At 35.9% G+C, this 16,290-nt stretch overlaps 7 protein-coding genes across 7 annotated transcripts; 3 read left to right on the top strand and 4 right to left on the bottom strand.

Moving 5' to 3' along the window:
* Positions 1 to 134: 134 nt before the first annotated feature.
* ECM29 (Ecm29p) lies at positions 135 to 5,720 on the top strand (the record flags this gene model as incomplete). The annotated part of the gene is made up of 1 exon (XM_003959015.1): positions 135 to 5,720. The coding sequence occupies one exon, from the start codon at positions 135 to 137 to the stop codon at positions 5,718 to 5,720; it is 5,586 nt and encodes a 1,861-aa protein (XP_003959064.1).
* Positions 5,721 to 5,930: 210 nt separating this feature from the next.
* Positions 5,931 to 6,620, bottom strand: UBI4 (ubiquitin; the record flags this gene model as incomplete). Its single annotated transcript, XM_003959014.1, has 1 exon — positions 5,931 to 6,620. One exon carries the CDS (start codon positions 6,618 to 6,620, stop codon positions 5,931 to 5,933), a length of 690 nt encoding a protein of 229 aa, XP_003959063.1.
* Positions 6,621 to 7,891: 1,271 nt separating this feature from the next.
* On the bottom strand, positions 7,892 to 8,719 carry ENT4 (Ent4p; the record flags this gene model as incomplete). The annotated part of the gene is made up of 1 exon (XM_003959013.1): positions 7,892 to 8,719. The coding sequence occupies one exon, from the start codon at positions 8,717 to 8,719 to the stop codon at positions 7,892 to 7,894; it is 828 nt and encodes a 275-aa protein (XP_003959062.1).
* Positions 8,720 to 8,940: 221 nt separating this feature from the next.
* On the bottom strand, positions 8,941 to 11,091 carry OCA5 (Oca5p; the record flags this gene model as incomplete). The annotated part of the gene is made up of 1 exon (XM_003959012.1): positions 8,941 to 11,091. The coding sequence occupies one exon, from the start codon at positions 11,089 to 11,091 to the stop codon at positions 8,941 to 8,943; it is 2,151 nt and encodes a 716-aa protein (XP_003959061.1).
* A 790-nt stretch (positions 11,092 to 11,881) lies between these two features.
* On the top strand, positions 11,882 to 13,492 carry RIM101 (alkaline-responsive transcriptional regulator RIM101; the record flags this gene model as incomplete). Its single annotated transcript, XM_003959011.1, has 1 exon — positions 11,882 to 13,492. The coding sequence occupies one exon, from the start codon at positions 11,882 to 11,884 to the stop codon at positions 13,490 to 13,492; it is 1,611 nt and encodes a 536-aa protein (XP_003959060.1).
* A 119-nt stretch (positions 13,493 to 13,611) lies between these two features.
* Positions 13,612 to 14,454, bottom strand: KAFR0I01430 (uncharacterized protein; the record flags this gene model as incomplete). Its single annotated transcript, XM_003959010.1, has 1 exon — positions 13,612 to 14,454. The coding sequence occupies one exon, from the start codon at positions 14,452 to 14,454 to the stop codon at positions 13,612 to 13,614; it is 843 nt and encodes a 280-aa protein (XP_003959059.1).
* Positions 14,455 to 15,162: 708 nt separating this feature from the next.
* SNF6 (Snf6p) lies at positions 15,163 to 16,260 on the top strand (the record flags this gene model as incomplete). Its single annotated transcript, XM_003959009.1, has 1 exon — positions 15,163 to 16,260. The coding sequence occupies one exon, from the start codon at positions 15,163 to 15,165 to the stop codon at positions 16,258 to 16,260; it is 1,098 nt and encodes a 365-aa protein (XP_003959058.1).
* Between the last annotated feature and the right edge of the window lie 30 nt (positions 16,261 to 16,290).

Raw genomic sequence — 16,290 nt, 5'->3', positions numbered from 1 at the left:
CCGCCCACTTAATTGCCACCGAGAATTAATTCTAAATCTTATATAATGAAGGAACAGAACAAGTAGAACTACTTCCATTAAAAGATCCCATACCCATTTAAACGAACCAGGCAAGTGCTGCTCTTTTATAAACAATGACAGATTCGCAGATTGCTGAGAAAAGGGAGTTAGAATTGGTAGAAAAAGTTGAATTGCGTTTAGCTTTGTCAGATACCCCAGAAAAATTTGAAAAGAGCCTTAATGTATTCCTGGCACCATTATTATTGAAATTAGCATCACCCTTCGATTCAGTGAGAAATGCCGTCTTCAACTCACTAAAACACGTTCTTTCCAGAGTTTCATCCTTAAAAGAAATGAAGTTGCCAATTAAAGCTCTATTGGAACAAGCTAAACTGCCCTCATTACCCGCGGAATTATTGAAGAATTCTGACAATGTTAGACTCTATAGTTTGCTCTTAGCATCGAAAGGTGTCGACAGGATATCGGGGGTTGAAAGAAAAGAACTGGTGCCTACTGTTATGGAAAATATCTCTTCTTTACCTACATCAATTTCCTCCAGATTATTCAACATTCTTTGCAAATTGATGTTGACGTGGGTACCTCCATTAAAGGGCACTCAAGAAGAACAACAAATGATTAAATTTTTGGAAATAAAAAATCAAGACGATCTAAACTTCCTGCTAGATAAGTTCACAAAATTCTTTTTACTCAATCCTGCAAGACCAATTGATGCCGAATCAAACGGTGGTATAATTCCTAGAGGTTATACATGTCCCGGTTTATCTCCAGATGATGTTGCCTTTTTCACTTACAATGCAGGTGTTTCTTTTACAAAAGAACAAATTATGACATATAGACAGGCTATTTATAGATTTGTTTGTAATGGCTTTGTTCCAGATGATCAGTTATTGCTAAAGTTTCTGTCGGTTGTGTCTACAGATCCTAGCTCACTCTCTGACTCGGCAACGCAACATTTAAAAAGATTAAGAACACCATACGAGGATCAGGACTTTATTTCATATTTAATATCATTATACATAGGTAATCAGGCTACTGGAACTCCTCCTGTCCAGCATACTCTGCAAGAAAAGATCTTGACAGTATTGAACAGCAGCATCCTTGCAACTACTGACGCAAACAAAGTTTCACTAATTTGCTCAATCGGTCTTCACTCAACTCACTACAAATTGAGGTCCCTTTGTCTTTCTTTTATTCAACACGTTGCGAAACATAACCATCATAATTTATTGAAGGCTAATAATAGCAGTGAAGGTGTCCAAACAAGTATTGCATCTTTGATCAGAAATAATCTATATTCTGAAGGTTGGCCGAAACTGCAGCTCGGGTCATCTACTCCCACGTTTAGCACAGCACTCTTACAAAGAAGAATGCAATATGAAACCTTAGGTGCAATCATAAAAAAAGAATTTAGTTTAATAGAAGACTTATCGTATATTGATTTCTTATTTGATTCTTTGAAAGGCGACATGTCTGAATTTCGTCCTAGTATTCAAGAAGCTCTACTGTCAGCAATACCGCACCTGGCACAGTTACCAATCGAATCCAAGCAGAAGCTAAAAAAATTACTTAGATCTCAACTAAATGATGACTATGACTTAGATAATCCCTCTGAGGGAGAATCTAGAGATACATTGATGTCCGTTAGGTACATATCTATAAAGTATGCAAATGCTGCATTTAATTTTGATGATGCAGAGGCACGTATGCTTAATATATGGGGAACATCGCGCGACAATAGATTCGATATTGTAGAAGAAGCTGTAAAGGGTCTACATCCATATTGGTTTAGAGTAAATCAGGCTTCAAACTCTTCGAAATTCGTTACTACCGCAGAACGTCTAGCATCTGAAGTGAGAGAAACACAATTCCCGAAATTTAGTCAATTCATAAAGCTCTTGTTAGATGAAGTGAATAGTGCAAAATCAAATTCAACATCAGTCACACGGTCTACATTAAATTTTGCTGTAAGGTTTGCCAGACAATGTTTGGTCTCTCAAGCAATATATGGCGAAACAACTATTATTATACAAGATGAGGACTGGTCTACTAGAATAGAAAAAGCAGTACAGGTTGATGACAATGTTAGAAGATTACTCAGCTCAATGTTGTCAAACTATGGCGATGATTCTTACTCAGAATTTCTCCAAGTCCTTTGCTGCGAATTCATTACGAAGGACTATAGTGGAAATATAATTTCCATTTCGAAATACCATGATAACGTGTTTGGAGAAGTTTTTCGAAATTTACTGATGTTTAGCAATAAGGCAGTTTTAAAAACCTTAGAAGATTCTATTCCGAATCTCTTCGCACTTTTGCAAAAGATCGAGGTTACAAGTAATTATGATATTGAACTTGCGGGAAATGCAATTGGGATAATTGCCACAAGTGTGCCATATACTGAAAGTATTAATATGATTATCTCTCACTTGAAACCTGAAAGTGATCCCGATCTTTCTGTACCATATCTATATGCTGGTGCGTTTATTTCAAGCAGGTTATATATTACTGGATCTTTGAAATCGGTTGTGACTATCGACCAACTGAATTATTTACTTGATTCAGCTCTTAAACATGTCAAAGGGGTCAAGTATAGGTATTTCGGGATGAAGGCTTTGGGAGAATTGTTCAAGTATGGGCTCCTGTCTGAGTTGTCAAAAATTAGGCGCTCTGAGGTCATCTCTCAATTTTCGAGTTCATTTGACAACAGATTACTGAATGACGATCTTGTAACTGAAACATGGAGCTACTTAGCATTATATGCTGACGAACTGGATCTTTTTGAAACCTTTTTGAATAAACTTTTTGAAACACACACATCAAAGGAAGTAGAGTATCTCTTCACTGTGGGTGAATCTCTTTCCGTTTTAGCTGGTGGTTGGCAAAGCTCATTTTTGCAAAAGCAAATAGACATTTTAGGGCTTTCACCTAAAGAAACCCCATTTATTGCTTTTTATTCAAGTAGTTCAAAGACTAATATGGTACTTGAGAAGGTCCTTACCGCCTGTGATTCTACCAAGCCTAGTCTACGTAGAGCATCCTGCATATGGCTTCTTTCCATGGTTCAGTTTTTGAAAACAGAACCTATTTTAGCGCGATGTAAAGAGATTCACTTTAAATTCATGAAATTCTTACCAGATAATGACCAGTTTATTCAAGAATCTGCAGCTCGTGGTTTAAGTTTAATATATGAACTAGGTAATCATGATTTGAAGGAGGAAATGATCAAAGGGTTACTAAAATCGTTTACCAATTCCACAAACGCTATCTCAATGAATTCAGGTTCGGTTGAAAGCAGTACGCAACTATTCGAACCTGGAACGCTGAATACCGGTGATGACTCAATAAGTACTTATAAAGATATATTGAATCTTGCATCTGAAGTGGGTGATCCTTCGCTTGTTTATAAATTTATGTCACTAGCAAAACACTCCTCTTTGTGGTCTTCCAGAAAAGGTATAGCATTTGGGTTAGGTGCCATCATGTCAAAATCCTCCTTAGAAAAGCTTCTACTGGAGGATACAAATTCGGCAAAGAAACTAATCCCAAAATTGTTTAGATACAGGTTTGATCCATATTCATCTGTGGCAAACTCCATGAACGACATTTGGAATACTTTAGTTACAGATTCTTCCTCTACAATAAATGTCTTTTTTGAAGATATTCTGCAAGAGCTGTTGTCAGGAATGTCAAACAAAGAATGGAGAGTGCGTGAAGCAAGTACTGCCGCCTTATTGCAGTTGATTCAGACACAACCTGAAGATAAATTTTCAGACAATATTTTAGACATCTGGACTATGGGTTTCAGAACAATGGACGATATAAAAGAAAGTGTTCGAGAAGTGGGTACAAAATTCACTACTGTTCTTGCAAAAATTCTAGTGCGTTCTATCGATTCCAGTAAAAGAGTAAGTGCAGAAAAATCAACAAAAATTTTGGGCACGATTTTACCATTTTTCTTAGGTACTAAAGGGTTAAACAGTGATGCTGACGATGTTAGAAAGTTTGCATTAACGACCTTGATTGATTTAATTAAAAATACCGGCAAAGCATTGAAGCCTTTCGCACCTCAACTTATATTTGAATTCACATCCTTATTTTCTTCGATCGAACCACAAGTAATCAATTACCTTGCCTTAAATGCTGAAAATTATAAGATAGATGCCAATGTAATTGATATGCATAGAAGAAATGGCGTTACTTCCTCGCCGTTATTTAATGCTATTGAAAGCTTACTATCCCTTACGGATGAAAGTGATTTGAAAGAACTCGTCGATCATGTGATCAAGGCTATTAAGAAATCAATTGGACTGCCATCAAAAGTAGCTGCATCCCAAGTCCTTATCCTTCTGATAAAAAAATTTGGAGATTCGTTGAAAGATTATAGTGGAAAATTACTGAAAACATGCATGAATGTGTTAGATGACCGGAATGAATCTATCTGTTTATCCTATGCATTAGCATTCGGATATATTTTTAAGGTGGCCACAATAGAAAAGAGTGTGAAATACTGTAAGAAGTTGACAGAGAGATATTTCAGTACTGACAGTGATTCTGCTGCTAGAAAAATAGTAGGACTTGCAATTGAATCTATTCATAATAACTCATATTCTCAATTTGAGTCAATCTCTACGATATTGATGCCATTAGTTTTCGTTGCATCAAATGACATCACTGAGGAGAATAGTGCTCTTTATAGCAAAATATGGACAGAGGCTTCATCGTCAGGTTCAGGGACGGTAAAGTTATACCTAGAGGAAATTTTAAATATTCTCTCGACAAACATTAGGTCTCTTGATTTTACAGTCAGAAGAACGTGTGCAAATGCGATTTCTAATTTATGTGGCAAAATTGATAGATCGGTTTCCAAAGATCGAACACGTAAATTGTTTGATATAACCATTGAGGCATTGGAAGGTAGATCATGGGAAGGTAAGGAAATGATTGTAGATGCACTAGTTTCGGCTGTTAACACCTTCAAAGAGTTCCTTGAAAACGAGAACGACTTAAGATCTCGAATCGACAAAGCTCTAGTAACCGAATCTTCGAGAAATAATAGCAAATATACTACAAAAGTTCTCTTTTCTTATTCCAGATACCTATCAATCTTTCCAAATGAAAGTTTGATTAACGAATCGTTAATTCCCATAACTAAGTCAATTTTTAAAGATATCGAAATTCAAAATGGAGAATTAAGTGGAAACGATGAGAATAATGAAAAAATATCCAAGAAGATAAAGCCAAATGAAGACATAAATAGAAAATCATCGAGAAAGAACATTGAAAACGAGGAGTATATTATAGAAGTATTGAAAGCACATGCCGCAATTGCTTGTGGAAACATCGAATTATATTATTTCATCCTCGACTCTGTATTGAATTTATTCGATAGCAGTATGATCATATATACATGGAGGAGTCAATCGGCATGCAGTCGAATTGGTACTGATGTACTAGACAAACTACCTTTGACAGATGCTAATGCTGAAAGTAAGCTTAAGGCCTATTGGACTACCTGCTATAATATTAACTGCAGAAAAGAGGCTACTGAAAATGTCAAACTAGAATTTATCAAGTTTTCAATGAAATTGGCCAGGAAAATTCCAAGTTTGAGAGCAGAAGTTGAGGAAGGTATGAGTAGGTTAGCTCAGCTTGACCCTACCGCTAGGATCGAGTTAGAACTGAAAAATTTTGGTTTATAAACATGTATAATGTATATATATAGTTCGAAAGGACTCTTGAAAGTGATAATATATGTTTTAAAATTACATAGCTGGCGTCGATTTATCCACAAAAAGTACAGAACTGAAAAAAATATAAACATTATACCTTTAACCACATTGTGATAGAGTATAAATTATATAAAAAATATAATAACAGATTTTCTATACCATTCATTTTAACACAGAATTTCACATACCACCTCTCAATCTCAAGACCAAATGTAATGTGGACTCCTTCTGGATGTTGTAGTCAGACAATGTTCTGCCGTCTTCTAGTTGTTTACCTGCGAAGATCAGTCTCTGTTGATCAGGTGGAATACCTTCCTTGTCTTGGATCTTGGATTTAACGTTATCGATGGTGTCAGAAGATTCTACTTCCAGGGTAATGGTCTTACCTGTCAACGTCTTGACGAAAATTTGCATACCACCTCTCAATCTCAAGACTAAGTGTAATGTGGACTCCTTCTGGATGTTGTAGTCAGACAATGTTCTGCCATCTTCTAGTTGTTTACCTGCGAAGATCAGTCTCTGTTGATCAGGTGGAATACCTTCCTTGTCTTGGATCTTGGATTTAACGTTATCGATGGTGTCAGAAGATTCTACTTCCAAGGTAATGGTCTTACCTGTCAACGTCTTGACGAAAATTTGCATACCACCTCTCAATCTCAAGACCAAATGTAATGTGGACTCCTTCTGGATGTTGTAGTCAGACAATGTTCTGCCGTCTTCTAGTTGTTTACCTGCGAAGATCAGTCTCTGTTGATCAGGTGGAATACCTTCCTTGTCTTGGATCTTGGATTTAACGTTATCGATGGTGTCAGAAGATTCTACTTCCAGGGTAATGGTCTTACCTGTCAACGTCTTGACGAAAATTTGCATTATGTCTTAATATAGTATAATAATACTAGTTGATTATTCAGATGTGAAAGAACATGGAAAGTATGGTAAAAGACAACTCTTATATAATTCCCTCTTTAAATAGTCCAATTTTTTTCCTTACTAACCGTGTTTCTCCCTCCTGAAATTCAGTAATAAAAAGGAATGATAAGGAATCCCACAGAACGGGGACTATCAAAATTCCTGCCCGTCTGTCTAAGCCAAGGGGCGGGTAGCCACTTTTTTGGTGGTGGTGGCGGTGGAGTTTCTTTTCGTGAAAATTCCCCGCGGAGAAGGATTACCCGCGCTTGCGTTACCGCTTCATTCCTGCGGTTTTACTGTGCGTGGATGTCTCTCATTTGATTGGATTAGCAAATCGTGAACGTAATAAGCTGCCCTCGGCGGCTGACGGCTAATCGGAATTAAAACACACGTTGGGGTAGAGAGGGGCCGCGCGTATCGAGAGTAAAATATTGAGGGGTCACGAGACCAGGATTTTTTTTTACCCGCCGAGGCGCGTCCTGCTTTCCCCCCCCCCCTTCGGCATTCCGTCCGGTTAATGGGAATGCACGTGAAGGGATTACCCTCTCTGTGTTTTTTAAAAAAATCGGGTTTCAATGGACGAACCATATGGGCGTGGATTTAAAGGCCACAGAGCCATCACCAACTCAACTCCTATGATTTAGGGCTTCTTGAGTGTTGCATCCATTTGCAAAAAGTAATGGAATGGAATGGCTCAGAAGTGGAAAATCATCGTTTTCGATTGTCTGCGGTATATTGACTATTTCTTAATGAATCCCTCTCAATCAGCACATGTTCATTTCTAAATTACGCCTCAATACTTGCAAATAACTGCCTATGTTAGCTGTCAATTGTCGTGTTTTCCCAAAATAAAGTATACTGTAAATGAATGCAACTGAAATTTTTTTTCTTCCAATCTCGACGACGCAAACGAAATATTGATGAACTTTTTTTTTCACTTTAGGCCGTGGTGCACGGGTCTAAGTAATGCTCATCAGTAAAGCAAAAGTATGCATCTATTGCAACTTGTATAGTCACAACTATGCCACGTACCGTTCTTGCACAATATTATTGTCTTATCCATATTCTTTGCAAGAGTCAATTGGCTCATTTGCATGGTCTATTTCGCGGTGCAAATGGAGTACATCGATGTTTTCTACCAGTTCATTCCATCTTATTAAATAACAGTGAGTAATAGTTGAAAGTCTATAAAATATGTGGTATATCTGCTCAATATAGTTATATATTGATTCTTATGCAAATGGATTGGTAGATTTAAATCTTGACCTCACGGTGTTACTCGTTGGACTACCATTAGGAACAAGTTTGGCATTGTCAATAGTGGTCAAATCGTTATCCGTATTAGAAACCTCTTGATCTTCTTCTACTAAGGATTCTAACTTAAATCTAGCATATTCGTACGTTCTGCGCGGTTTCATCTCTATACTATTCCGACTCAAAGAATCACTTCGATCATCACTTTTCCTATTATTGTTGGATGATCTCATTATCTCTTCACTTGATCGTTTCAGTTCATTACTTAACCTTAAATGACTATTATCTGTAGATTTCCTTCCTGGTGATGATATACTAGATCTAAATTGTATAACATCTTTCCTCCGTTTTTCTAACAATTTGTTATCATTTATTAATAATATTATATCCTTAGTAATCTTTTGAGCTTGATTGAGTATATGCAAATCTTCGTCATCCGTTATATGATTATTTGAATCAACCTTAGCCAATATTTGTAGGACTCCATTATTCAATTTTAACCAATTAATGAAATCATTTGATCCGTTATTTAGAAGGTACGAAATTAATGTAAATGTCTTCAGTACCTGTACACAAACTTTATGTGATATGATACCATTGCCATTTTTTAACCCATATAGCAAGGAAAGTTTCTTTTTTAGGATTCCTATTATTTCTTTCAATGTCTTGGCACTGTAAGTTAATACGGAAATTTCATTCATTAAAGTCCCTGTGGATCGGATGATTTCATTCTCATCAGTAGCCTGTCTTACTTTCAATTCCGTTTGCGAATATACCAAATTTCTGACACTATTAAAGAAAGACATGACAATTGTGTTTGATTTTAATATTTTTCATCTCTATCCTCCATTGAAGGATTCTCATTTTTGATGAACCGCTCTTGATATTCCAATAGAGAAATTGCGATGAAGCGTTAAAATAAAAAAATAAAAGTTCAATACGAAGGCATCGAAATCGGGACCAGAGAAAAGATTCTGGATGTTGTAATATTTATCAATTATACATAAATTATATCGTCATTACGGTGCTAATCAGCTTCAGTATTCAGAGTTTCCTCTAATTCTTCCCAAAGCCATTTTCTCCATATATCACCCGCAATATTTAGCAAATTATTGAATGAGTTGGATGCCTTTGCATCATTACCCAACTCGATCAACATATGCGATGTCGAATTGGACCTAGATTTGGAATTTTTGTCACTATTGTATAGACCTTTGTAGTTAAGATCATCAAATTTGGATAACATTGGTAAATTGTTTAGGAATTCTAAAATTTCGGCTTCTTCAAATTCTAAAAGTTTAAATTCACTGTATTGTAGTATTGAAATGTAAATGAAAATAATCTGAATGTGAGGATCTATCAAAGAAGATGGCAATTTAAACTCATCTTTTGATGTTAAATTATAATGAGAGTTTCCATTAGTATCCATTTTAGTATCATATTTATTTCTTGCAAGCAATTCTTTCAATACGTTAAAATCGCTAGAAAATTCTTTGGAACCTAACGGTACTGAATCCAAATCAGGAAACCAAAACGGATCATTGTCATTCAGTTTATGAAGTAGACCGTTTTTTACCAATAGTGCTAAACCAGGCGGATCGATATTATTGTAAAGATGATTAAAATTTTTGTAATTTGCGTTATAGTTTAGGAAGAAATTGATGGAATTCATACCATCTGTTGATTCGGGTCGCCAACCCAGAAGAATATCCCATATTCTTCCTCTATCTTGTTTATGGAGTGATCTTGAACCACAACATTTGATCCACCAATAAAGCCAAGAAGTCTTTGGTGAATGTGGTTGTAATGAACTTTCTTCATTTAATGGCTGATACAGTTCAGGTAAAGTTGATTGAAAAATTTTGAAAAAAACTTGGAATTTAAATGAAAGATCACCACCTGATAAGATTGGGAAATAATAATTATTGAAATTTTTCCTAGTTACTGTCGGGAAATTTTTAATTATTTGTGATTGTGCCAATTCAATATCTGGTTGATGTAAAAGTACTAAATATAATCTTTCTAGCAATTCTTCGAATTTAAAAAATTTCAGATTCTTAATATCCAATTTAGACTGTATTTCTTTTGGCAGAGGATACTCTTTGTATAAATATGACAAAGAATTTGAAGCGTTGAACTTACTACTATCATCTGAAGTATTAGCTGTTGTGATCGAAGCGTTTAAAGCGGTCGCAGTGTCATTATCATCGTGAGAAGTCTTTGCAGAGTTATTTTTGGGGGGACTGTGCCTTTTACCGCTTAGGACGATAGGTCCTAGCGAATCATTATTGAAAGTTTGTAGAGGTGATAACCACTCAGCTAAACCTAAAGCGATCCAAGTCAAACCTGATTCATATTTAAAGATTTTACCCCATTTTTTCAAAAAATTCAGTATTGAACTCTTTAACAGTTCAACAATTTCCAATTCATCTGCCACGGTAGGGTTATTTGGTGGTATAAGGTTATTTATAATATTGGTACTACCATAATCTTTTGAAGCTGCGGAAATACTCGTGGAGGAAGAAGAAGATGACGATGAGGAAGAAGAATATATAGACGAGGACGAAGATGATGAAGATATCATCGGAGAAGAGTTTGTGGCGGAAGAAAATGGAGTTGAAGAGGAAACGATTTTTTTATCCTTCACAATGACATTACTGTGTTGGGTTCTTGAATGGAAATATTTCTTTAGATCGTTACTTATTAATTTTTCCAAATTAATATTTTCGTCATTATTATTTTGTTGATGAATATTATTTAGATTAACGTTTTTCTTTGTCTTTTCAGAAATATTCTGATTATCGATAATGATATAATTATTAGATGAACTATCAAAAGAGACGATATTTGAGATAATATTTGGTGAAATACACATAGGATGATATTTTAGCAGCAGAGGCCAAACGAGGTGTCTCAATTGTGGAGGTATCCCTACGGTCCTAGCGAGATAAGCCAGAGAATCGTGATCATTTATGTTTATCAGTTCAATTACTGTATCCACTAAATTTTTATAATATTCTCTTTGTTTGAGACTTTTCAGATGGTGACTATTGAGAACCGAAGTTGACTTCCTTTCCTGCATTGGTGGGTAAGTAACCACGGCGAGTGGTGGAATGGCTAAGTTGAAGGTGATGGAGGAACAAGTGAATTGTCTTGAATTATTAAAAATGATGTACATTTCTAAAATGTCTCTAATTGATAATTTTTCAATAGTCTAAAGAAATCGATGCAATAGATGAGGGTTACCCAAAATTTGGGGTTACCCTGGGAAGAAAAAAAGACACAATGGAAACGAGAACGAGAAAATGCCACACTAACCCACAAACATGCCACAGCAAGTTGCCACAGCAGAATGCCACATGGCCGTATATACCCGAGACGACGGACGCCTCCTGCCGTAAAAAAAGCAGGAATACTTTAAAGAGCAATTCTTCCCACTTCCAGCGCACCAAGACGACTTCGTAGAACTGGAAAACCCGTTACCCCCTGCGGGGCCTTCACTGCGCAGGATTACACGCGCCACCCTATCAAACGGAGAAGAATCTGCCTATACGGACCATCCAGTGGCTGAGCGACTCGGCAGGGTCCCTGGTGGGATGCAATTGCCAAAATTGGAAACTCTCGCTGCGATTCCGTCGCTCTCAGCCAAAAAGAAAAAAGTTTAAAAAATTCTTCCTCCGTTGATGATGTGATCTTTCTCTCTCATTCTCGAGATGATGGTCTGTATGGGAAAATATCCATGTATGACATTATATATATATATAAAACAGAGTTTACATATAATGATGAGATGTATATTGTTTGAGTCCGTTTATCGCGTAATCATCAGCATACATACATTTACTTACAGTAGTTGACTCGTTTAATACCATATCGTGTCTTATACTACTTCTATATTCAGGAGCTAACAAGATATTTTAACTTCAAAATCATTTTCTTTATAAGTGTTTCTCTAATTAAACTAATACATGATGATCGCTTCTTTAGCTTTGGAAAATATATTAAATGGCGAAGCAAACACTCTAATATCAGAGGTTAATGATTTGAAAATAGATACTAATAATGATTCAAATTTATCAACACCAACTTCATCTTCCATTCCAAGATTACATAGTAATAAAGATTCAAGGAAAAATTCTGTTCACGGCGTACTAAACCACACATCAAGTACATCCAGTGGTGAAGAATCTGCAAAACTTCCATCAATGAACAATATTTTGAACTCGAAAGATCATACTTTTTCACTCTCAACAAAGGGATCGATTTCCTCAGTTCCATCATCTCCTTCTTCCTCATCCTCTTCAGCGGATGAAATCAAATTGCAGTGTAAATGGAACCAATGTAAAATGGTTTTCAATCAGCCTGAATTATTATATAACCATCTTTGTCAAGATCACATTGGTAGAAAATCACAAAAAAATTTACAGTTAAATTGTCAATGGGAGCATTGTACTATTAAGACTGAAAAGAGAGATCATATCACTTCACATATTAGAGTACACATCCCATTAAAACCTTTCAAATGTTCCAATTGTGACAAGAAATTCAAAAGACCACAGGATTTGAAAAAGCATTTAAAGACTCATCTAGATGCAACAAATTCAATAAAGAAGAAAAGAGGTCCAAAAATTGGTTCTAAAAGAGTCAATAAAATATCAATAGTCTCTGAAGAACCAAGTTTCAAAGAATTTGACGAAATTAAAAGATCAAGAAGTGTTCCTGCTATTGTACCCAAGAGACAAGGTGCTATTGCTCATGAAAATAGTGACAACAACAACACTAACAATAACAATAATACTGGCTCAAGTCCCATCAATAATGTCTTGCCACCTCTACCCATGCCTCAAAATAATTTATCTTTTCAACATTTTTTGACTGAAGATATAAACCAATTCGACCCCGTTTATAATCAAAGATTATGTTCAGCTTTTAGAGCAATGATTCCAACGCAACAACAACAGGACTCAAATAGTTATGGGACTATCTCTCCTTTAAATATGATAGATTCGTTACCAAGAAATCAAACGGCAAATGCCGCTGCTTTCTTTACGAAATTATCTCAAAATATTGCAAATTCTTATAATCAAAATCATTACATGGTACCATCACAAGTTATAAAACCGAATAATCAACATGCTAAGTTTACGACAGAGAAATATCCAACGATACCACATTTACCGTCGATTTCTAGCAATTTGGGTAATAATAATTTATTACCTCCTATGATGTCAAGAATGCCCATGGTAGATGGTGGCAATTTACAAATGCAACACCCTGGTAGTAATATAACTCCACATCTGGACAATCCCTCTCGCTTCAATATGATTGATAATGCCTACAGTTCCGTTCAAAGAAACAATGGGAAAGATGACGAGGAAGAAAGAGAAGAAGATGATGAGTGTGATGCCGATGGTAACGATGATAACGATGAAATTCATAATTTCATCAACTTGGTTAAAGATTATTTAATTTGTTCGCTGTTAGAAGATGAATATGAAGATGATGGAGATGAAATGGATAGTATAGCCCATGAAAAAGAAGAGAAAGTGCTTTCTAAATATCCTGCTATTCTTGTATAATGAAATTATTCTTACACTATATATATTTATGACAATTATTATATATTAAAATGAAAATAATATTAGTTTTAGTATGATTATCCTATTATGGATGAATGAATAGATACTGCGTGCATGTTTTATAAAGATGAAGAAGATGAATCACTTGGTAAATCGATGCCATCGTGTGCCTTTAGCATGTCAATATTCTGTATAGCGGTTAAGCTGTCACTACTGGTCAATGTTCTCAGTTCATAAGTGTTATTTCTCAAAATGATAACGATGATTGTGAACGGTGTTGATGCATACGCGACAGCGACGGCATAAAGTAGTTTCATTATTTGAGGAGTTGGATAATGATCAAATTTAAAATCATATGCACCCACAGAGGTACCGATTCCAGCCATTATACCCATTGTCACAGGCCATATGATGCAAAAGATGACACAAGACCAAAGCAATCCTCTTACAATTTTTTTGAGAAGCCAAATGACAATGTTGTATAGGAGCCCCTCATTTGGGTAATTGACCACTATTCTTCTAGTAAATGGCAAAAATGACAACTTATTCGAATTATTTTTATTTTGTACATTGTCATATTTTATTATACCGTAAGGTATTTCTAGATACCAATTTAAAAATCTTGTTGAGATTTTGCCCTTTGCTGATTGTAGTTTGTGGAATAACCACAAATCGAGATTCATGACAGTACATGTTCTATTGTTGTAGTAATCCCAATTGATCAAAATTTCCTCACAACACCATGTTATACAGACTTGTATGAACAGTGACAATGCACAGTCACCAGATAAAGTATGTGGAAATGCCCAAAGGGTCACTTTATGATGTACAAATCTATACATGCCCCATGCTATAAGAAACTCTAAACCGCCTGCAACGATGGCAGACCCACCTGCTTCAAAGACGAACAGGTAGAGGAAAGCGTATAGCAAGGGATGCTTCTTTGCGAACGCCTCAAACATACTATGCTTACTCCCTATCAAAGTGGAAGAGCCCAATGAAACAGACTCGTTATTCTATATATATATATATATGTATGTATGTATGTGTGTATGAGATAGCCACCACAATTAGAATCGTTTGCACATCGAAGAACAGGGCATGGCTGTTCGTTTCGATTTTCAACAGGCATCGGCCCTCGTTCATAATATAAGCAACGACAGGTCTGGTTAAGCAAGAGGAATGTGGTAGAATTCCCTAAATCGGTCTCTTCGAACGAAGGGAACCCGGTGCGAGAAGAGTGTGGAGACAGGAGACTCAGGGGAAATAGCACAAACCTCTGGGAGATTCAGTTAGAATCTAATGTCAATTAGACTGGGTTACATGTCCCACTACTGGTTTATACGGAACACACACCGTGGTTATTTACTCTGTGAGAGATGAGATGCGATGAGCTTACCCGGAAAATAAATGAAATTTCCAAGTCACGTGAAAGGAGGCTCGTTTTTTTTTTTGCGCCAAGACGCTCGTTCGTATAAACTGACAGAAATAGGTCTCGGTTTTTCCAAAAATCGATAGAAGCAGAAAGGTTATGGAAAAGAGTAAATAGAGATTGGAAGGGAAAGAGAGAGAGTCACAGGTGTGTGGAAAGAATTTGACATTTTTGGGACATACACGCAAATTAATAGGCTTTTTTTAAAAGCAAATACCAGATTATTGTTCCTCTTCTCATGGTTACTGGTAGTACTACTTTGAATGCTGCTATTAATGGCAGTGCTCCAGTCACAACAAAGAAGAAGCGTTACGTTACAAAGGCAGTAAGACAATCACAACAGTACCAACAACAATATCAAAGACAACAACTACTCGCGAGGCAAGCTTTTTTACAAAATAGGTTGAAATCCGATCCGATAAATTCAATTATTCACGACGAAAGTGATACAATCTCCTTCAGAGCTAATCTTCTAAAAAATTTCATCAATACAAACGACTATTTGGGTGTCTTATTAACACAAAATCTACCCATTAATTTAATTAAACCGCCAGCTATTCATGAGAATCCAGCGACGGAATTATCACAGTTACAGAAAAAATTAGAAAATAACAGTCTCGAAGTAAATGCACTTAAAGAGAAACTGAATACTATCACCACCACTTCTATCACGTTAGATGATTTAGATTTCCCATTAGAATCATTTGATACCGTCTTAAAAGAATATATTGACAATCATGGATTACGCGTTCAAGACAATAGAGTCGTAAAACATAAAGATAAATTTAACCATCTTGTAGCACAAGTTAATGAAGCTCCATCTGATTATTGGGAAAAGCAATATCACAAAATTATTGAAAATCAAAAGACGAAAAAACGTGAGTTAGAATTACAAAAACTTCGAGAACAAGAAGAATCAAAGAAGAAAGAGGAAGAGCGGAGACGAAAGGAACAGGAAGAACTGGAATTGAAGCGTAGACGTGAGGAAGCAGACGCCTTAAGAAGGCAGCAAGAACAACAAGAACAAATAAGGCAGCAGCAACAATTGCAACAGGAACAACAGCAACGACAGCAGCAACCAGATTTTACAAATATTGCATTACCTATTGTTCCAGATGAATTGGTACCGAATGATATTACAAGTGTCCAAGTACCGATTGCAGAACAAGTCCTAGGTACTAATGAAAAAGATATTCAGGAAAATAACGAAAATGATGCTGACAAAAATAAAAATCAACAAGATTTATTGGATGAAATGTTCGGTGATTACAATAATGAACCTTTTAATTCAGGTTTTGACGATGGTTTTGAAGATTTAGATAATGTTTTCTTTTAAATCACTTATATATTTATATGTATACTCATT

This window comes from Kazachstania africana, chromosome 9 (assembly GCF_000304475.1).
Source record: "Kazachstania africana CBS 2517 chromosome 9, complete genome".
NCBI classification, from domain to species: domain Eukaryota; kingdom Fungi; phylum Ascomycota; class Saccharomycetes; order Saccharomycetales; family Saccharomycetaceae; genus Kazachstania; species Kazachstania africana.
This window is presented reverse-complemented; position numbering and strand designations above follow the sequence as displayed.